This window comes from Typopeltis vanoorti, chromosome 7 (genome assembly GCF_054136105.1).
Source record: "Typopeltis vanoorti isolate ZY-2024b chromosome 7, IOZ_Tvanoo_1.0, whole genome shotgun sequence".
NCBI lineage: Eukaryota > Metazoa > Arthropoda > Arachnida > Uropygi > Thelyphonidae > Typopeltis > Typopeltis vanoorti.
The window spans coordinates 123,185,462-123,209,164 of record NC_143555.1 but is presented as its reverse complement, the minus strand read 5'-3'; the positions used below and the strand labels follow the sequence as shown (position 1 = coordinate 123,209,164).

General features: G+C 35.5%; 1 protein-coding gene across 4 annotated transcripts in view; it reads left to right on the top strand.

The window, feature by feature from the left end:
• Positions 1-10,400: 10,400 nt before the first annotated feature.
• The window catches only part of LOC150105013 (sushi, von Willebrand factor type A, EGF and pentraxin domain-containing protein 1-like), a 344,216-nt gene continuing 330,913 nt past the window's right edge, over positions 10,401-23,703 (top strand). For 2 of the 4 annotated variants that reach the window (XM_090396105.1, XM_090396104.1), the window contains exon 1: positions 10,401-10,746. In XM_090396105.1, the coding sequence (XP_090252231.1) occupies positions 10,710-10,746 (37 nt within the window). In that variant the 5' untranslated portion in view covers positions 10,401-10,709. The remainder of the gene's footprint in view (positions 10,747-23,703) is intronic. The other 2 variants (XM_090396106.1, XM_090396102.1) reach the window with 1 other exon arrangement.

Sequence of the window (23,703 nt, the reverse complement as noted above, 5' to 3'; positions counted from 1 at the left end):
ACATGTGATATTTACATTACGTACATTGGTTTACATATAATACATACATTGGTTTTCTTGTGATACGTACATTACATGCATTTGGTTACATATGATACATCATGGATGAGAACTAATTTCTTTGCTTTCATCCTCGAAGCTTATATGTAAGCTTATCTGAGGATAACACCAGTTGGTTATTATGTATTTTTTTTTTTTTTTTTGGCTGTGTTAGGATGCTACGGAATCTATGATTGAGAAATTCGCGAGCGCGCACTCACACGCACGCACACACACACATACGCGCGCACGCGCACCCACCCACCCACACCCACACAATAAATTGGAATGTACTGACTGATGCGTCGCTGAACTGGAAGCCTGAACAAATATATTGTGTTTCATTAAGTTTGTATGGTATTTTGGGTGCGTGTTTCTTGCTCGTGGTATGTACTTAGAGCTCTTTTCAGGCTATTGTAGTTTGTAAGGTTTCTGTATTCAAAAGGTAATTTGTTTATCATGTCTGGGATGTAGAAGTTTCGCGTGGCCTTTCCGTAGTGATTATTGTATTTATATGTGATATAATTAGTAGTCTGAGGTCTTGTTATACGGTATGTATTTCTAGCTGTCCTGTAGTTGGCATCGAAATAATGTTTTAGCAAGGCTGCATAGTGACATAAATGTTTTGCTGTCAGTATTTTGTGTTCTGCCATTGCAATGTTTATAAGATCGTGATTTTCTCTTTGTTCCCAAAAGATCAGTTTTGTCATTTTGTACTGTAGCGACATTAATCTATTTAATTTGTAGGGTGCACAGAAAGCATACGTTGTTATAGCGTATCTTAGTATATTTTGGAATAGTGCTTTGTATATTAGTGTTTTTAGGCGTATGGGAACTATGTCTTTTAATCTGTAGAGTTTGCCACTTATTGTTCGGAGTTTGTTGTGTAGATGTTTTATATGGCTATTCCAGTTCATATCTGCATCGAGGTAAATTCCAAGGTATCGTATTGTTTCAACCTGAGTGATTGTAGTGGTTTTGCTGTTCTGTGTGTTTTTTTTTTTTGTGTTGGAAAGTGGATGTTGGATAGTTATATATTTGTTATCAACTGGTCGAGTCAGTGGATTTCTGAATATCATTAATTTTGTCTTTTCTGAGTTTAGGTGTATGGAGTTTTTCGTGAGCCAGCCTATGATCAGATTTATATCATGTTGCATATTTGTTTGGGCTATGCTTGCGTTATTATGGATGGATAGTATTGCTGTATCGTCTGCGTACTGGAATATCTTACCTTTGAGTGGTAACTGATTAATATCGTGAGTGTAAATGTTGAATACAGTTGGGGAGAGTACAGCTCCCTGTGGCACTCCACAGGTTACTGGTAGCTCTCTGCTTCGGTTTGATCCGATACGTGTGATATGCTTTCTATTTTGGAGGTAGTTTGTAAACCACCTGTGAAGAGGCCCGTCTATTCCAACATGCCTCAGCTTTTCTAACAAGGTTTGATGTGTAAGTGTATCGAATGCTTTGGATAGATCTATAAAGACTACCATGGCAATTTTGTTTTTGTCTAAGGCGGTATTAATTACGTCTATAAAGTCTTCTAAGAGAGATGTTGTTCCCTTATTTTTCTGAAAACCATATTGTGTTTTGGGGATAATATTAAAGATCTCAGTGTATGGTGTGAGTTTCTTCAGTATGATCCGCTCCATAATTTGATTGATAATTGGTAATGTTGCTATGGGTCTGTAATTGCTGATTAAATTTCTTTTTCCTTGTTTGTATATGGGTGTGATTATGGCGGTCTTTAGCATACTTGGTATCTGTCCTGTTTTAAATATTTTATTTATTAGTTTTAGTAGGATTGGACTTAAACTAGTTGCATGTTGCTTTATATCTTTGGGTCTGATGCCATCTATTCATGGGCCTTTGTTTGGTTTGATTTGATGTATTGCCGAGAGAAGTTCTGCTTCTTTTATGGTTGAGAACCATAATGTCTGTTTTGATCGCGGTCCAAGTGGAGGGTCTCGTTTTGTGATTGGGGGAATATTTCTGTGAAGTTCTTGGATGGAGTCTGCAAAGTATTGGTTAAAGTCATTTGCTAGTTGTTGGATAGGTTTTGCGTCTTTCATGAAGCTGTGTTTTATAGTTTCGGAGGCAGTGGTGTTGGGAACAAAATCTAGCATCTCATTAATCAGATGCCAGGTTTGTTTCATGTTGTTTTGTGCGGAGGTTAGTTTGTCTCTGTAGTAGCTTCTTTTTGCATTTCTGATTTGTGTTGTGAGGCGATTCCTTGTTATCTTATATTCAGTTTTTAAGGTTGTGTTATTTGGATATAGCTTTAATTCTTTCCATAAAGCGTCCTTTCTGTGTATTTCTAGGATTAAGTTTAGTGTTATCCAAGGATTTTGTGTTGTTTTTGATCGAATTCGGACTTTCTTTGTAGCTTTCTTATATATTTCCTCCAGTGTAAGTATAATGTTGTTGTATAAGATATCTGCTGAATCTGATGCCAGGTGTTCCCAGTCTGTTTTTCTTATTTCGTGGTTGACTATTTCTTCGTCTATTATTGTTTTCTGTCGTTTTTCGTCTGTGGGACATTGCATGGGTATTGTCTTGGTGTGCAGGCTTAGAGCGGTGAAGTAATGGTCTGCTACTTTGCACTTTATGACTGATGCAGTGTAACTATTTGGTGATGCTCGGACGTTTATATGGTCTAGACAGGAGGCAGTGATAATATTTCCGAATATTTCTTCTCTAGTACATGATGTTATTGTTGGTATTAGATTGTACATGGATAATATGTCTAGGTATTGTACAGTGTTGTTCTGGTTTTCATTTGCAATATTTATGTTTATGTCGCCAATTATCATTAGGTGTTCGGTTGAGCATATTTCTTGGCTTGAAAGCCAGCAATTGAGTTCCTGCAAGAATTTTACCATGTTTAGGTTTGGTGGCCTGTAAATAGCATTTAGTATTATGGGATGCTGTGTATTCGTGGTATTAATGATTTCGAGGCAGAGGGTTTCAGCATGCTCAAACTGATAGGCCATTTCTTTTGCTATTAATTTTTGTTTCATAAATATTAGTATTTCACACCCTCTTCTTGTTTGGCGGCATGATCTATGTTGTTGGAAGCCTGGAATTTGGAAAGCAGTCGCTTCGTCATTAGTTATGGATACTTCTGTAAGAATCAATATATCAATAATATCAGTGTAATTCCTCAGATAAGCCTGTAATAATAACCAATGTTTTCGGATGCTTCTGATGTTAATATGCAAGATTGAGACCTCTCGCTTGTACTGTGTTTTGTTTCCATGCATCAAGAGATTCGAAAGTACAATTACTGATGTATTCTGGTGTAATTACATCTATCTGATGGTTCACATTCATTTTTGTTGTGTTGAGATCTTCTTATTGAACTAAGTTAGAGTCTTTTGTTTCACTCTGGCAACCTGTCTATATCTTCCGAGCTTTTTATTTGTATAGACTTTGAAGTCTGTGACTTTCTCAAGAATATTTTGCCGTCTTTGATCCATAAAAATTGATACATTTTTTCTGTTTTTTCCTTTCTTGCTTGGTACAAAAGATTCTGATTGAAAGGTGTTAAATACTCAGATAGAAAGATTGGCGTATTGTCTTGCGATGCATTTAAATCGTTGACTACTGGTTTTTTCAGTCTGTTGGCTTTTATGAGATTGTCTCTTGTAGCCTTGCTTGTCAGACGAACTATGACTGGTGCCGGTCGTGGCGAACCTTGTTTTCTGTTCTTCCTGGGAAACCGATTTATGGTCTGAATATCATTATGCTGTAAGGGGATGTCAATTGCATGGCCTAACTTTAGAACTACGTCTCTGAGATTTTCTGTGGATTCGGTTTCTGGAAGACCGTTTATGACAAGGTCTTCTTTATGTTGTTGTTGGTTTAAAACTTCGTATTGTTGTTTCAGGGAATTAAATTCTTGACGGAGTTCCGATGTGTCTTTTATCAATTTGTGCTGCCTCTCAGTTAATGCGTTAATGCTGGTTTTAATGTCTTTTACCGTTTGTAAGACTTCTTCGACTTTTGACTTATTAAATTTAACAAACTCTTCATATTCGCTAATTTTTTTTGTTATTTCTTTATTCTGTTTATGAAATAGTTCTTGGACGAGATCTACCAAGCTGGCTTTTATATTTTCTAAACCTTTTTCTAGTAATAAATTAACGGAACTCAAATTATAAGACTCACCGATGTTTTGTTGTCTGTTCAGTTCATCGTCCGATTCTGCCTCCGGCGTAATCGGTTGCGTCGTGGGTGGTGGCGTTTCTTTGTTCTCTCTACAGTTTAGGCACTTCCATTCTTCTCGTTTGGAATTGGATTTGCGTTGCCAGGTTGTTTCAGAAATTCCGGAACATGTAAAGTAAAGATTCCTATGGCATTTCTTGCAGGTTATGTAACATCCGTCGGACGGCAATTCCTTCTGACACTTGTTGCACTTCATGACTCTCCTTTCTTCCTCTGGACAGCTGCAAAGATGGCGACGTCCTTTGTTCTGTACTCGTTAGCAACCGCGGTGTACGCTTCAATTTTTTTAGCACACTCAGATTTTGGATTCCACTTGGCCGATTTCGATGAATTATATGTCTCTGTCTTCAGCGTGACAAGTAGAGTTTCTTTATGGCACTTTTAAATTAAAAACAGGAGTTAGAACCACATTAAAACTATAAAAACGGGACGAGCGATACGACCATACAACCGTTCGTATGCCTACACAGCGCCCTCTCCACATGTTCTGTTATTTTATTTATTTATTTGTTTATTTATATTTATTTATTTATTTTTGAGTAAATTACAGAGATAGCCTTCTTTGTAACAATAGTCGGAATGTATAAAATTATACTGTCTTTTATATTAAATGGAATTACTTCTGACAACATCTCATCTCCTTTGTTTTCAAATGAAAACAAAATCGCTTTATAAAAGAATTTACTTGCTCGGCATTTCGTGATTATGTTAATAAAACACTAGTATGCTATTTTTAGAGCACTGTGGCAGTTAAACCACCACAGTTGGGAAATGAGCATTAAAAGAAATCGTAAACACAGTTTTCTTTGATGACACTCACTGTTCTATTCACCTACTTTGCACATCTAAATATTGATGTGGGTTTATGGCGGAAGTAAGCGGTATTTTGACCCTACCCAGCCTTCGTTATTTTTATTTTATTTTATTTTTATTTTTTACCCTATTGCCATAAAAACAAGACGTGCAAACAATATAAGGACGAATATTGTTTTTATATATGAAAGAAGATATACAAATTTAACTATTTCCGTTCTGTATATAAAATGAAAGCTCGTAATCTGTAAACTCAACGTATCTACTTTTCAGAATATTACCCTTCTTGAGAAAACAAAAAAAAAAAAAAATGTTTAATGCAACAGACATAATAATGTATAATCAGATAGACGCAGCAGTATTAAAAAAAAAAGCCACATCTTTCTCAGTAAATACTCCCTACCAAAACAATCTACATATTTGGTTCTACTTATGAAGTACCTAACCTAGAATCACGTATTTATAAATCAGTATAGTTTAGTATTAGATTTATGGCAGCATTAGAATGCCAAGTGAATAAAAATATTCGTTGCTTTTACTCACTGCTGTTTTCTTTCTTCTATCACTGTAATAGTGTTGTGTTTATAACAAACATGCAAAAAACAGATATTGTACAGAGAGAACTACATAAAAGCGAGACCGTAATCAACAAACGCGAAAATTTTCACACTACCATATGCGACAATAAGCAGAAACCATCATTTCATATTCGGCATTAATAAATTATTCTCCCTCGCTAATACAAGCTAATCTTTATATTAGTAATTATAATAATTTTATTATATAGAACTATTTTAAATCATGAGTGCTTTTATTTCATGATTTCTGCAAAAACTTTCCCGCAAAATACAAATTACATTATTCCTCTCATGTTTAGGAAATCTGAATTACTAACAAACAATTAATTTGCCGTGTAAAGTATTATGGATAGTATGATTAATGGTTTAAACGAATTAATTGTATTTATCAAATAATTCTAAAAATTAAATATCAATTTTAATTTTTTTATGTGCGGTTCCCACCCAAGAAAGGTTATTAAAAACACATAGCACATTTTCTACCGTGGGTGGACTAAGGATTTTTTTTTAAAATTTTTTATCCATTTTATATATTTTTGTAATTTTTTATTTATTTTTACATAGTCAGGAAACCCTGCTCTAGAGACTAAACATGAAACTTTTTCAATCCACTTCAGGCCTCCAATAAGCGGGCCGGGGGTCACACCCAGGGCAATGAAATTCATCTCCCATCTAAAGACAATCACAAACATTCATACTCATGGCGGGATTCGAGCCTGCCACCTGTTGGTTGGAGAGCTAGTGTGCTAACCACTTGGCCAACCAGGCTGGCAAATTGTGCTAAAACATTAAATGATAATAATTTTATTGAGATAATTATTCCAAAAAATCCACTAACGCATTTTATTTCTGAAAGGGAGAAGGCAAGTAAGACAGTCTTGTGGAAATGGCGTTTGCATCCATAGCGCTAGGCCTCCTGAAGAAAGACCGTTCGGAGTTCGATTCTAATCGACGACCAGAACTTTTTCTGAGTGTTTCATCGACCAGCTCCTAAATTAGTCGATCTCTAGAAATGGGTTTTTAACCCCTAAACTCCGATTTTTCATTCAGTACACTCAAAGGAAATTGACCTTAGAGCTCACACTATATCAAAAAATAATATATAGTGTTAGGGTTAGGAACGATGAGATGACTACAGTTGTTTGTCATATTCTTAGATGCTAATTAAAAATCATTTACAATCTTAGACCAGCTGTCATGATTGGTTAAGGATGAAGAATGGCTTCGCCCCAATTTCTAAATTTTGATCCTACCTATATAAATCTATATAAATTTCTAAATTTTGATCCTACCTACGCCTTTGGACAAATAAAAGAAGTTACGCGGGTTTTTTTTTTTGTGGAATGATTATTTTATTGAAATTATCGTCATTTTATTGAGCATAATTTAACTAATTAAAGCTTAATTTTATTTAAAAGAATCAAACAAATGAATTGATAAATACAGTTAATTCCTTTAACTGGTCTATGCATAAGCATAGAACATGAAGGAAGAAATCCAGTAATTTGCTGTTTATGATCATTTTCATGGCAAATTAATTGTCATTTAATAATCCCACAACCAGATTTCCTGAACAAGGGTTTTGCGTGAAGTTTTGAAGGAATCCTCGTTCAAAAAAAAAAAAAAAAAGATGCGTGATTTCAAAGATGCTTATTCTTCCCCTCCCCGAACTCTATCTACAAAAAAAAAAAAAAAAAAAGGGATGATCGCTCCCGACCTAAAATAAACACGAATGATAGCATATTTATGAGACAACCATCAAACTATCATATAAAAAACTTCAAGTGAAAAAAAAGAAGGGAAATCTCTTTCTGTTAAAATAAAGGCCTATTTCCTTCGCTTTCAGTGTATCTCCTCTGGCTTAGCTCTAGGCATATCATAAAAATAGTTCTGAAGACTTTCGTAGAAATAAAGAATAAAATTAAAAAAAAATTAATCGGCTAACGCCTTTTATTCCCTAAAGGAAGTAGACGAGGCCGTTTACTAATAACTTCTGAAAGCTTGGTGGGGGGGGGGTCAACTTTTCCCTTAGCCAATCTGACAGCCGGCCCATGACTATCAATGATTTTAATTGGTATCTGGGGAAGAGAGTAGAGCAGATTCTCTCGCAGCTACAGAAATAAATTCTTTTTTTTTTTCCTGATGAAGTGGTATTTATCTGAATAGCGAGTAAAGTCAATAAACAATTTCACCATGTGGAATAAACAATAAATAGAAATCTGGTCTATTTATTATATAAATGAAAAGGAAGACGATATTTAATATCGTCTTCCTTTTCATTGTTCAACACACATATAAACAATAAATATTTTTAAAAAAGCATTAAATAAAAAGCTGTTTTATTAATACTAAAATAACATTCTTTTAAATATATACTGTGTAAACACACACACATACAGAGAGAGAGAGAGAGAGAGAGAGAGAGAGAGAGAGAGAGAGAGAGAGAGAGAGAGAGAGATCAAGGAAAAACGCCTCATATTAATATATATATAAAAAAGGGGGAGCCAAGTAATGAGGAAGCAGAAGATGGGTTATAATTTAGAGCAGCCACTTAGTGACATCTGTAATATTTGGTGGAATGGTTTCTGCCAGTGTTATGGCATTGTTAGAATATGAGAGGGGAGTTCACATTCAACAATTAAAGTAATAATGTCAGCTTTTAAAGTACAACTAATCTTCCTCTATCTCTTTATCAGTACTACTTGACTTCCTTTTATTACATATGAGATGTCCTATGAGACATCACTTTTTTTAACTTTTTTAGATGACTAAAAAGAACAGTGGAAGAGTAAATGGCCGAAATTGGTTGAATGACGCTACCTTTAGTAGTGTCTACAACATTCTACTTTCTTCTCATTCCTTTACAACCTAGCCCACATTTTGTTCCAAATGTGCCGAATTAGGAACTTTTAACAAAGTTTGGAATCTAGATTTTAAATTGTTGAAATCACTTGAACGATATAACATGTAGACGCGTCTGCAGAGGAAGCGAATCGTAATTCTCCCTTTTTGTTTTAGTCCTATTGGACTGAATTTTTCAGATTGTAAATAAAGTCAGAAATATAGTCGAAATTGGTTGAATAATACGATTTGCAGAGATGTCTGCAGAGAGGAAGTCGTCAACGCTTCCATTTTCATTTTAATCCGATTTGATTGAGTCACGGGATTATCTCCATGACTCCATAACACCTAATCAGAATAAATAAAGAAGGATGGGGGTAGTGACCTTCAGCAACGTAAGAAGCAACTTCTAGCTTTGGTCGAAATCGTGATGGACCATTAGGATCAGTAGATATACATGTGTTAGAAGGAGGAGGGGGGTACATTTTGTGTGTGCATGTTTCGCTGTTTGTAAATCTTTTTTTTTTTTTAATTCATTTGATTAAACGGCCAGCAAAGGTTGGTCGATTGGTAGAGCCTCTGCTACTAATGACTCGTGCAAAAAAAGTTAAGCAAGGTTGAGCGCGGTTAGCAGTTGGAAGGATCAATCGTTCCATGCTGTTGGCACACTCTCCCTCGATGAGTCTTTGGACTCCCTGGAGGTGTCACATAATAACAATAATAATAACAATAATAAACGCTTCATATTTGGCAGTCTGTGTCCTATTCAAAACTTGTGTCGAAAAGAAGGGACAGATCGATATAATAAATTTAGTTTAATCCTTTATCCAAGTGTAAGCAAACAAAGTTCGCGCCTGAAAATATCTTCAGGACTGAGGTCAAGTGGTGCAACACCACACAACTCCGAGCAAAGCTGGACCAAAAAAAGGTGGACAGATCGATAATTTTGGCTTTGATAATTCTTTTAACAGAAATAACAGTTCACTATAGAACTTGGTTATAGTTACTACCGTGACTTTTGATTAGGTAGAGTATTGTACCACCAACGTATTATAAAAGCATCAAACTGCGGAAATTATTCAAGGAATTAGATGGGGAAGAAATTAATTTAACTTGACAAAGGAATGGTCCGCAGGCAAAAATATTTTAATCTAATTAGTGATGGCTTTTCGCAATCAATCACTCTTCTTCTAACTCTAGGACAATGGCCTTAACACTGTACAACAACCTTAGTTGAATAAAGTGAGATGACAGCCAGTTTTTAATTTCAAACTTGCCTTGCCAAGGGGAATTTATAAACCATTTGTACATTAAAAAAAAATCTCGCACCTGAGGGTGGGGTTTCGTGATTCAACGTTGAACATTTTTTATTCCTTTGTCTTAAATGTCCACACTATATTATTTCTGTATAATTATCAGATATTAAAGAACTATTTATAATCAGCAAAACGCTATTTGAAACAACCAAGTTCTGATATTAAGTTTCAACAGCTCCCTAAATGCGGCTCTTTTAAGTATTTGTCCCATAAACTTAAAATGACGCCTTGCAGTCTTTAAGCCTTCTCATTCCTTTCTTCTTTTATTATCTTTTTATCTTGTCCTCTTGGGCTTCTTTCCTTCCAGCAATAAATCTTTTAACTTCTCCAGGAAACCTCCCCTTTCCTCCCTGGCAATTCACTGCGTGCTGTGTTTTCCACCCCCATGACCTCGCAAACATGGTCCAATGGCTCGAAGGAGCAGAAAGGATGCAAGAGAAATATTGGATGAGGTAAGCCATCTTTTTTTATTTTTATTTTTTTTCCGCCCGCCCTCATGACCTTACGCTAGCGTTTCGAATATTCAAATAGGCAGTTAGTACACGCTATCGACCTCCGTATTAAAGCCCCGTAATAACTGCACATTCAGACTACTTTCTAGGATCAATCCTGTCTAACGGCACGTGAGCAGAAACGGCGGAACTGTATCCTCCGTCAATTCGTCTCTTTCTTTACGCGCCGAACGACAACGACGCTGCTCCACTAACGACCACACGCAAAACGCACACCCGAATGCCTTTGAACGTTGCGTTCTGAAACTTGCCGGACAGACCTGCTGAGTAAGAAGGCGGTTCTGGAAGCGCAGACGATTTACACCCGATGCTCCGTTCTAACACGTTACTGCCGAGACCTGCGTTTCCTTAAAATCGGCATTGTTTTGGCTATCTAAACCACCATGAAGTGGTTTGCGGCTCTGTACTTTTGTGCTACAGGTAAGCGATGATTATTTTTCCTTTCCCTAAACTCGGTGATCTACCACATGGATTTCATTATATGTTAGGGTAAATGATCAGATAATGAGAATCACATGTTGAATATCCTGTTGAATAATTTGTTTTCTAAATAGTAGATACAAATCGGCTGTTACCGCTCTAAAAGGATTTTTATTCAAACAAGTGTTTTAATACAATTTATGAATTATTTTTTAGTTTCCACGTTTTAAATTATTATGATTAAAATATATTTGAATTAAATTTAATAACATTGCTCAATGGGAATTTAAATTATATTACAGTATAAAATTTTTAATTTAAAAAACGGTAAAAATTAAATCTCGTCCACCTATATGTATTCAAGTGCGTTGTTTTTATAAACAACGATTTGTCTGTTGCCTAGGAAATCGTTTGGTTGCGATTAATTAGGAATAAATGGCATTTTGTCAAATAACATATTTCGAACTTAATGACTTGGTATTTTAAACTGTGCTATTAGAGTGTGAATTCAAATGTCAACGAATAATCTTTGACTATCCATATTTTAAGTGCTATAATCTAATATCCTGTTTGAGACTATATGAAAAGATTTGTGGGTTAACAAGTAAATATACGCCTGGTATCATAAAATCAGCTTTTCTTGGACAACAGTTATTCAACATATAATTGCAAACAGGTATCCGAAAATATCAGTATTTCTTATCCCCCATCCGTTGAGATGACTGACATACTGACAAATTTATGAGACTACTGAATTATAATCGCAGAGGTTTACTCTGTTGCGTGGAATGACTGCAAGAAAATAGAATTTGTCTTAAAAAGTATTCAAACAGTCACAATCCGCAGAGCTATTTTAGATTCTAGAGTAATAAATGTTTAGTATTTGATTCTTCTATAGCATTTTGATAGAAATAACTTATACATGCTTACTTCAGTTCCGGATGTATACATTACTTTTATTCTTACTGGATTTTGGCCTAACATTGTTTCTATTTAGCTGGTTAATTCTCAAATTACTGTTTCTTCTCTCTCTCTCTCTCTCTCTCTCTCTCTCTCTCTCTCTCTCTCTCTCTCTCTCTCTCTCTCTCTCTCTCTCTCTCTCTCTCTCTCAGATTAATGAATAGATTCATTATAGATGAGTTAATCAATCAACGTAGTTAACACTCGGGTGTTATTTTTTGGGCATGGATAGTTCGCCTATATAAGTAAGCAGTGACGCTAGGAATAACTCATTCGACTGAGGTTTATCATTGTTGGCTGTTGCTTCATATTATGAAGCATCCATAAAAGGTATTTTTTTTTTTGGAGGGGGGGTACAATTTAACTTAAAGTGTCGTAACTGTGCGATCAATTTATAAAATACTCTGATTTTCTTTCTTTCAGCTGTAGAAGTGATAATCACGTTATTGCACGAAAAATTTTAGTCCAAACAGTTGAAGGATTTTACAAATTCATAATTTTTTTTTTTTTTTTTTCAAAAAATTCGCTGGCCTGTTTAGCCGAGTGGTTTGCTCTTCAGGCTGCAGGTTGGACTCCCGCTGTGGACATAGATGCCTGTGATTGTCGTTAGGTGGAAGACGAAGTTCATTGCCCCGATTACTGGAGGCCTATAGTGGCTTGAAAAAAGTTCCAAGTTCGATCTCTAGTAAAATAAAATACAAAAAAAAAAAAAAAAAAAGAGTAAAATTTATACAAAATAGAAAATTCTTAGCCAACTCACGGTAATATAGTTTTACAACCTTTCGTGGGTGGGGTGACATAAAAAATATAAAACAACTTTTGTCTGACGTAATTAGATACTTGCAGCGTCTTAATGAGTCAGAGGAAGTGTCAGTATGATTATAGAACTGAGTCGATGACTGCTTAGGCGTTTACCGCTTTTAAGATGCGTGGGGAGAGAAAAAGACGCCTATAAGGAAAAATACTCGATTTCTTTACCGGGTAACCCTAAGAGAGAACCAGTTATGTCTTAAACTGTTCAATTTCAAGTTAAAAAAAAAAAAAAAACATGGTATGATATGAGGTGAAGTTGAGAATGCAGATCAACTTGGAGTATTTCGTTTTCAAACTGGCATTTTAATATCGACCAATTTAAGACATTCCAATGCATCTTCTTCCATCAGTTTGGAGATCATCATAGATCGCACAGACAACTTTATTGGCACAATGCTTTATTTTAAATTGCTATTGAGACGAAGCATTTCAATTAACATGTCGCTGAAAGTGTAAAATCTAACTGGCAAACATGGAATTTTATTTTTGATTTCTAATGTGTGTTTACAATATATGAATATTGGTTTGTTGCTCTCTAGTAAGCAGTTTTTTTTTTTTTTAATAAGTTTGAAGCCTACTAAAATCTGAATCATCTAAACAAGCTGCTATTATCCAATGCGATTTAAAGAATACGAAATTGTTACATTTTTTTTTATCTCAAATCCAAAATACTTTCCCCAGCTTAAAAAAAAAAACTGAATAAACTAGAGGTCCAAATGACTGCCTTCATTGTAACAAATTGCTATTACAATATACGATGGAGTGCATGTAATGGCTGGATATGTCTAGGGAAACAAGTTTATCCAGCAAAAATTACCCATCGGGATCATGTTTCAGTGATTTGAAAATCTCGCTTTGTTTTAAGAACGTTCGGGAGTTCTTTCTGGTTTTATAAACGACAATTATAAGAAATTACAAGACTATCATTAAATAAATCCTAAAAGCGAGTAGGCAGCTCTTAGCCTTAACTTTTTATTTTAGGAATCTGAGGGTTGCTGGTTTCTACTTTTAGCCATTATCGAAAGCTGAGCCCTATCGCTATTGGTGATTTTTAGAAGTACTGGAAAGAGTACGGTAGACAGTTTACCATTTCGTGATCCTAAACCCTAACACTTCCATTGTTCGAAATAGGAATTACTTGACGGTAGATTTTTCGGAGATGCAGCGTTAGTTACCAGGTGAAATCTGGTAACTAACGCTGAAGAAGGCAAGGGTTTTTTTAAAGACAAATAGAATTGAACCTATAACGACCTTGTAGGTTCGATTCTATTTGCATTATTGAATAAGAAATATTATCATAAGGATAATTAAAATTATTCGAAACTGACAGTCACAGAGGACAATCTCTCCCATCCCCGATAAGATGAGGCAACATAACAGAATATACCACACAATATAAGGAAGTTTTATATTTTTATAAATTTTTATATATTTCAGTTGAAAATTTCCAAAAGAGCTGGTATGATATATGATGCAAACGTATAGAGTAAAATGAATTATGTTCGACAAATGCGCAGAAGCTTTCTGTAAGAGGAACAAGCGCAAACATTTTTGAAATCTGCATGAGAAGCACTTGATCTTTTATCACTGGCACGCAATAGACCGCAAAGCCTATAATAAATCAATGCTGTGCGTGGTCAGTGGTCAAGAAAAAGTAATCTGACACGCCTCTTGAAGAGCTGAATACTGTAGTTATTTGGGAATACTTCAGAAGATGAGAAGATGTTGCTGTAGGTTCGCCAGAAATGGGACATGATGCCATTTCTGAATAGCGCCCATAGAAATATCTATGGAAGAGAATAAGGAAATTGAGATAAGTGTCGGAAAGAGTCTGTAAGAGAGCTATCCTCTTCTGAAGAGCAAGAATTTTTAGGTTTTAGCTGTACCAACAAATATGAAACAGCAGCATTCACGTGTGTTCCTCAGACAAATATGTGCCCTTAAGGTGGAGGATGTTCCATTCGAATGGGAGGACACCTCCCCCATAAAACTCGGTGAACGATCCGAAAGTAAGCTGGCAATCCAGTTACAAAGGACAGTTACAAAGGATAGAGGGCAGACAATAAGATTTCAACCCGATGGGAAACACCTCGATGTCAAATCCTTTCCAATTCCTTGGAAGTATCAAGTACAATACAAGTTGTTGCGATCCTTTCCGTGTGAATTTTTGTCCAGAAGAGAGAAATGAAGGCAAGGGGAATCCATATTGATCACTGATTCGTTGGTTTTCAGGGTGTGTAAGTTGGCCGTCGATGACACATCCAATCGCCGATGTAAGAACAACAGGTCGACATTTTCATGGCAGACGCTTGTCTTTTTTGATTGGATGTATATACGTTTGCTTTCATGCTGCAGGATGGATGCAGTTCTAATAATATAACATGAAGATTATCAAGGACGGGCGTTTTAGTTCAGGAGCTACTTTCTTGAGTACAATTGGGAGAGCTTTTAAGGTTAATTTTTTAAGGGGATTTGCTTTTATTCTAACTGCAGGGAAAACTTTCGTAATGGTAATGAAGAGAACAGGATGACATACATGGTGGGAGGAGACTCGGACAAGCCACCCATATAAAAAAAACAGACTCTATGATGCAACGTGTTCTCGATAGTGTCCCCGCGTACCACTACATGGCCCTCTCCATGTATGATGCGATCTGAAAGCGGGATTATGGCAGTCCACCTAGTCGTTCACCAGCTGTGGAACTATTTTATTGCTGTATCTTCGAATATAGTTCTCTGGAATTCCATAGTATGTTTCTTTGGAGTGCCCTTGAATGGTATCGCTCGCTGCATGTTAGAAAGTTGGACAGAAGCCGGATTCTCCCTCCCTCCCTCCCCCACGCTCTGGTGACAAACAGCATCAGTCACTTCAGGCCTCTAGTAAGGTGGTGCTTCACCTGGCTGGTGATTGCACCTACCAGCTCTAGTTTGCATTTCCTAAAATCAAGGATGCCTTTATCAGTGGGATTGTTCGCCTATAGCTTCGGAGTCCCTTTGGTTGAAACGGACCAGGCCTCAAAGATGGGTAGACTTCACCAGGAGAGACTATACTGTCCATCACTAGCTCATTAGTGGCCTCAATAATGCCTACATTGATTTGCACATTGATTGTGTAATCATTAAACTCACCCAGGCTATAAAATACCTATTTTCTTGGGTTATGTGTTTTGATGTATAATATTGAAACATATTAATGTAATGTAATCTGAAATTAGTGTGCTCCAAGACAACCCCCTACCGCTAGGATGTTAGTCCTAATTGCAAACTTTCACTTCTGTGGTCCTTCTACTTTCGAAAGTCTGGACAAGATTTCTCTCTATACTAAGGCCAGGCCCCTTTTCAAACCCTTATTCCATAGATTAAACCATTCCATATATTATCGGGATCACAATTAGGCACGAAACTGTTTTTGTGATTCTGGAATGAAACTCTTATAACTTAAAATATTTATCCCATACGTCAAGATTTTTCAGAATATTCACACAAAAGAACTGCTCACTTTCCACACTCCAAATGATTGAAAAAGATAACTTGTTGACCAACCAGAATCTTTTCATGGCTCTTCCATTTAGCCAGTCTCATTTGGAAATTGTTTCCTTCCGTAAACTGGCCTACAGACGCAACTAGTACGTACTTCTTTTAATGAGCAGACTCTGCAGAGTCCCAAGGCTAAATAATTAATACGTTTCAAGGACTTGATATTAACTTATCGATTCGATATTAGTAATCTTTCAAAGATACGAAGTATAGCAATTTAAACTGAGATTAAATGTATTAGCTTATTTAGTACAACTTGGGTCCAATGTTCAACTCCCAGTTATCCTATAAAAATTGCAATGAATTATTTTGCTGCGAACAAAATTCATGTATAGTTTTTATGACGATTTGTCTTATATCGTCATATGAAGGTTAAAATATTTTAAATGCTAAATCTATGAAGGGTCTTGTGAGCGCTGCTGTCGTACGAATGTATTTTGTTCAAATAAACAATGATGGTTTGAATTTTGGAGCGTGAAAAATCGTGTAGTACTAAACAGTGGTATAACAACAATTTCTTATTTAGCTAGTAATAGTTTTTTTTTTTTTTTTTTTGAAACCTATCAAAATGGACCAAGAGAAGGCATATACGGGCGCTTTTAGCGTTCGTGCTTTTTGTCACGTTCGGCTAGGGCAACTCGTAGTTTGGCGGCGGTGTATTCCCGCAAGCTGTCTAGTTAATTTTCGCATTAAACTTTATAGTTTCTGCAGAAAACTTTTATAGTTTCTGTATTCGGCTTTGAAATGATGTTGGATTTGATATCCACTTAATTTATACATTTTTTTTTTTTTAGCATTGCATTATAATTAACAATGCATTCTTGAAACTAAAATACTTAAAATTAGTGACATTTTATGGGAAAATATTGCGTCGGATTATTTCAGTGCAAATACGTATACAGTCTCAGTATTGCATTAGAAGCAGGCGTTATTTGAAATTCAAAGATCAACGTTTATCCCAGCTTTATTGCAATGGAAGAATGCAAAAGGAAATTGCAGTTTGTTTCAAACAGATGCCTCCTGCCGAGTTATTTGGTATATTGAAGAGAAGTTTGTATCTGTAATTTACGTTTGGGCTGGAGTAAAACTGGAATGTACTCACAAATATCTTCAAATAGAGTGGTATGCTTTTTATCTCCAGAAAAAAGGCTGTTCATAAAATAGTTAAGATTCTAAAATCAATGAAATCTAATTTAATAATGAATGATCTGGAATTTAGTCGAAATCAATTGAGTTTCAGAAACTAAAAATGACCGAATACTGCCCATCGCTTCAAGTCGAATAAATCTTCCAATATGGACAGAAAAAAAAAATTTAGAAGATTGTACCACTCAGAGGAGCTGTTTTTTCTTTTTCTCCTTAAGCAAGAACTGTAGTATTTATTCACCCGGTATCTTAATGATGAAACAATGGATAAATAAGAAGTTTTTGCTTAAAAAAATTCCATTTCTCCGTGTGATACAGTCTGCATTTTTGATTTGGTAGTAGAATTAAAATATTTGGATCTCTTGAATTCTCTTTACTCTGCTTGATCTAGGTTTTAGGTGAGTTTACTAAAATGCACCTGCAAGTTAGTTCAGAAAAATTAATCTTATGGGAATTTCACTAGTTGCCATTTTGAAAGGTTTGTCAGTCTGTTTCAATAGGGCACAAAGAGGTAAACAGTCGAAATTGTAATTATTTCATTCTGTTCTGGATGGGATGTCCTCGTGCTTTAGTTTAGATTCAAATTGGATATTAAAAAAAAAAGAAATAATAATAATTAAAACATGCTTAAAACAAAATGGAACCGTTGACTCAACTTCGTTAATATCCTCCACTGCAATACGAAATAGTAAATTCATTGTTCCCATAATCTAAAGCATCTATTTCATATTAATAATATACACAAACTTATTTTTTAATAGAAATACGCACTTTCATTTTTGAGATCCACGATGATTTTTAATGAAAAAATCTTGAGATTTTTGAAGGTTTAGAGAAACTGCTGTAGAGAATTCTGGAACACTTAGGCTCCAAGAAATTTATGGAAACGGATATTTAGCTCGTGGCAGTAACACTAAACAAAATCGGCCACTGCATTTATTTTGAAAAATGCGTCTGCTTAAGTTATATTTACTCTGAAGGGATCTTTCTGCTGGAAGTAGTTTAGTTTAATAATAGGTTCTCTGTTTTGTTGTTTAAGAGTGGCTTTAAATAACACAAACTTTATTCAGGACTGTGATTAGTATACAGTAATCTTGGAACACTTCTCGTCGTGTGTCTGGCTGCAGTTTAATTTGGTACGTTTTGCTAATAACATCCCTGACGACATTCTATACTTCAAATCCCATAAAATGAGACGGAGATTTTAATTTAATAGGATTGTAAGTAATAAGCATTTTAATCCCTTAGCGTATCGCGAGTGCACTTATTATTCAGTCACTCTGAGGCGAAGATTTCTGTAATCCTCGAAGCTATAAATTAAAGTATTTTTGAAGAATCGAAAGTCGACAGGTTGGGTTCCAACTGCGATCAACAACTTGTCAGTGTGGAAAGACAGTAGGATTACCCATGCAGTCATTTTAATTAGAAAGAATTCCAAATAGTTTTTTAGCAACTAGTTACAGATGGAAGCTGTCAGACATTTTTGTAACTAATGTAAGGGTTCTCTGCAGTAACTAACTTGCAGTTAGTACTGTGAGTATTTCGAAAACTGAAATCAAGAGTACTGCTAAAGGAATGGTCCAGAAAAATCACACCTAATAACCTAATTGATTTCTTTAGTGTATTCGCTTCCCTCTTGATGACCGTAGTCTAAAACTTCCTTCATATACAGTACTTATAATCTAGTTCAGTATATAAAGAATTAATACATACTTTGGTTGACCCAGGGGATAGCGTCTATAGAAGTTGTTCCCAACCAGGATGAAGCAGGTTTTTCTTTTTCTTTTTTTTTTCTAAACATCGAATATAAATATACCTAAACATCTTGTAAAAGTTAAAACGTGAATTTATGCCACTGAATTCTGGTAACCACTATCACTATTCCACCACTTATCAGTGTCTACGTAAACATCCTCTTGCTTCTTTCTGTTTTTTACTCTTATACGCTAGAAACAGATGGCATAGAATTTTTAAAAAGGTCACTAAGATTCGGGGTCAAAGGCTGGACACTGTTGACCTACAAGCTCCAAACAACTAGCTGTAATCATGGATGCTTGAATGCCGTTAGATGACTCTTCATTACTACGTGTAATGAAGAGTCATCTTGTTAAAGGAGCGTGAATTGTCCTTTCCACGATATTCCTTATACTATAAATTGGCAACTTTGTTTGGGATTGGCAAATTCTCTGGACATAAAATATCTATGCGTCAAAGGTAGATCATTTCCTACTGAGATAAATAAGGGGGGGGGGGGAATCCAATGGGAAGCTTGTGTCAATGAACATAGAATTCGAAATTCTCGCAAATGTTAGTAATGAAACAAGGAAATTATTACATGTAAGTAATCAAATTACGTTTTGTAATGACATTCGTACAGTGTTACTATTATCACGATCGAGTTGTTTTTTTTTTTCGTGTATGTATTACTTTTTTTTTGCCTAATGTTGAATTAAAATTGAACTGAAATGACCTTGAAAATATTTCAATAGATCTTAAATTTCATTTAATTCTGAGCTAACTGCGTTATTACTATTATTGAAATCGTTTGGCCAATAAAAATTATCACAAATCGGAAGATTACGAATACCGAACATCAAAATCTAACTTTTGAAGTGTGGGAATAACTACGGAAAAACACTTAAATTTCCTCTAGTGTGAAATACCCACAGTGAAAAAGAGGTAGATAACTTTGCAGATATAGCGAAATTGACCTTGAACAACAAACCACTTAGGATCCGTAAATAAACTTGGCTCTAATGTCACGAGTAGCTCATTAGAGTTATTGATAAGAAACGATGACTTACATGTTCTGTCACATGTTTGAAGAGATTTTTCACATCTGTGATCTGTTTATTGTTGAAATACTGCTCATCAGACACTGACAGCGGAAAGCCAGATAAGCACGTCCTATCTTGTCCTGTTGGTCATTGTAATTCTTAAAACTGCTTAATTTTTGAAAAAATTTGAAACTTCTTGGACGAACTAAATCGTTATTAACTCATTCATTTCATCAAATCTTCTTCTACTTCTTCTTTCTTCCATCATCTATGTGGATGATGATGATGAGGCTGAATAAACTCTTTACACCTTCTATCTGTGTCCCTGGAGAGCGCGAACAATTCTATCCAGTTTGGTGTCGCTTGTTGTGATTTGGTTTTCTGATCCTCTTTTATTTTGTCTGTCCATCTAATTCTGGGTCGGTCCTTTGGATCTTTTACTTTCCATTCAGGGCTTTAGATGGTAGTCTTTCTGTTCCCATTCTGGTCACATGGCCAAACCATCACAGTCTTCTTTCTTGGATTTTGTCTATTATTGTTATTTCTTGTTTTAGTCGTTTCCTTATGTCTTCGTTTCTTAGTCGATCCAGCAGAGATACTCAAAGTAATCTTCTTAGCCAACCCATTTCAGTAGTTAATAATTTTTTCTCTTCAGCCTTTTTGAGATTCCAGCCTTCACTTCCATAGAGAAGTATTGGGAGGACCATTGTTTCATAGAGTTTCACTTTTGTTGCTTTTTTGATATCTCTTGACTTCCATATTTTATTAAGTCGTCCAAAAATTTGGGATGCTTGACTGATTCGTATGCTTATATCTTTTGTAATTTCACCATTGTACTCAATAACTCCTACAAGGTAGGTGAAGTTTTCTACTTGCTCTAGATTCTTACTATCGATTTCAATTTTCAGATTGGTGCTTCTTTTTCCTATTTGCATAATTTTTGTTTTGTCTATATTTATGTTTAATCCAGATTTTATACACTCCTCCTTTATTTTATCAGAAATTCGCTGTAGATTTTCTTCTGTGCTTGCAAGTAATGAAATGTCGTCTGCAAATTTTAATTTAAATGTGTTACATTTTTCCCATATATTTTGATTCCGGAATCTTCATTGTTTAAGGCCTTATTGGTTGTTTCTTCCAGTGTAAGATTGAACAGGTCTGGTGACAGATTGCATCCCTGTCTTACTCTGCTCTCTGTGTGGAACCAGTTGGTTAAAGTGTCCTCCATTCGTACTGCACTTTCAGATTTCGCATACAGAATCTTTATTATTCTTATGATTTTGTTGGGAATTCCAAATTCTTCAATAGTTTTCCATAGTTCTCTTCTACGGATTGAATCAAATGGCTGACGAAAGTCTATGAAATTTATGTAGCAACTGTGGTTGTACTCTAGTGTCTTTTCTATTAGCTGTCTTAAGGTGAATAGTTGATCAATTGTGCTTCGCCCTGGTCTGAAACCTGCTTGTTCTTCTCCTAGTGCAAGTTGTATATATGGCTTAATTTGTTTTTGGAGTACTTTCGTAAAAACCTTACTTGGAATACTGAGGAGGCTAATGCCTCTGTAATTATTGCATTCTGTTTTATCTCCTTTTTTGTATATAGGAGTTATGACTGATTTGGTTCAATCAGTAGGCACTACTTCGTTTTTGTAGATCCTTTCAAATAATGTTTTTAATGGTTCCAAAAGTTGTTCCTTTCCTGCTTTTAAGAATTCTGCATGTATTTGATCAAATCAATGCCAGGTGTTTTCCTAGTTTTAAGTTTTTCTATGCTGTGTGCTATTAATTCTTTGTCAAGATATTTGTTTCCTATTCCATTTCAGTGGCTGGAATCGTAATGTCCTGGGAGGAGCTGTTTTTATTATATGAATCTTTGAAGTATTCTTCCCATCTGGCCATTCTTTTTGTTTTCTTTCAATTAGTTGTCCCTCTTTGTTTTTGATTATTATAATTTTTGTTGTCCGTGTCTTGCTAATTTGGTCTATTTGTTAATATAATCCATGGAGGTTATTTTCTTTCGATAGCTTCTCTGCCATTTTGCATTTTTCTTCTAACCAGTTATTCTTGTCTCTTTTAACTAGTTTTCTAATTTCTCTGGTTAATCTATTATATTCATTTCTGTTATAGTTCTCTTTTAGCTTCATGCTTTTCCTTTGATCGCTTAATCTTTTTACTTCATTCGAGATCCAATCCTTTTTACTTTCTCTTTCTGTGTAGCCTATTGTTTTTTCTGCCGAATTTAATATTATTTCCTTTAATTTGCAGCAATGTTCTTCGATGTTTAGTTTTGGTAGTTCCTTCAGGTTTTTGTCTAGTTCTAGTTGATATTTTCTTAGAATATTGTTGTCTTGTAGTTTTTTTACATTCCGTCTCCTTTTGACTCTAAAAGAGCTTCCAGATTTTTATTTTATTCTTAGGTTTGCTAATACTAGCTTATGGTCTGATCCACAATCTGCAGAAAAGGATCTGAAATTTAGGATACTTGATTTCCATCTTTGGTTTACAATAATATAGTCTATCATATTCTTGGTTTGTCTGTCTGGTGATATCCATGTCCATTTTCTTTGGGGTTTTGGATGTTTAAAGATAGTATTGGTTATTGTTAGTCTATTATTTGAGCAGAAGTTTAGCAGTCTTTCGCAACGTTCATTGCTTTCTCCATACCTGAACTTTCTGATTACTCTTGGCCAGGTATCCCAGTCTTTGCCTACTTTGCGTTTAAGTCCCCCATTACAATTAGGAGATCTTGACTTGATGTTTGCTGTACTGCTTTTTGCAAATCTATATAGAACTCCTTAACGTCTTCTTCTGATGATGTCGAAGTTGGTGAGTATATACTTGAATAATAGTTAGTGATCCGATTGATGTTTTAAATCTTGCTTTAATTATCCTAGGTAAGATAGGATTATAGGACAATAGAGAGTTTTGAGCCTTTGGTTTTAATATAAGTGCTACTCCTTCTTGAAGTTAGGATTTTGTACTGTCCATGGTGGAATTCTCCTTTTCCAGTCCATCTGGTTTCGCAAAGTCCAATCACTTCCCATTGGTAGTTGTCTAATTCATGCAGTAGTATTTCCAAAGCTCCTTCCTGGTGAAGAGTTCTTATATTCCATGTTCCTATGCTTGTTATGTTTTTCCTGTCTATTAGGTGATGTTTTGTTCCAATAGCATATTTTTCGCCTTCACTATCTTGGTTCCCTAATAGTGGGCGCGGCCCTTGTTTGACCGGGCGACGATCGAGCCGGCATGTATCTTTAGGTTGGTTAGGGTTCATTCGGTTTCAATGGTTAAGTTTTCGTCAAGTGTCAACCACCACTCCTTGACCTGAATTCAGCCGTTTAGTAGTAGATATTTAGTAGTAGTAGTTTTTAGTAGATAGTGGAAACTACAGTTTGAGAGGAAAGAGTCACCCCCTCGCCCTCGAGTTGCTCTAATAGCACTGGGGGGGGGGGGGGGAAGTAAGAAGTAAGAGAGTAGAGGGAAAGAAGAGTAGAAGACCAGTCTCCAGATATGATATACCAATGTATATTGTATGAAGTAAGATCAGGTCTAGCTTAGGTACCTGGGGTTTGCCATGTCCGTACTCACCAATGTGAGCCCCTGAGAGCATTAAGTTCATCAAATAAAACTTGATTTTTGAAATGTACTTCTATTTATAGTTTTAATGACAATTACATCCATTAAATGTAACCTACAGTAGTATATCTACAAGGATGGGAGGGGTC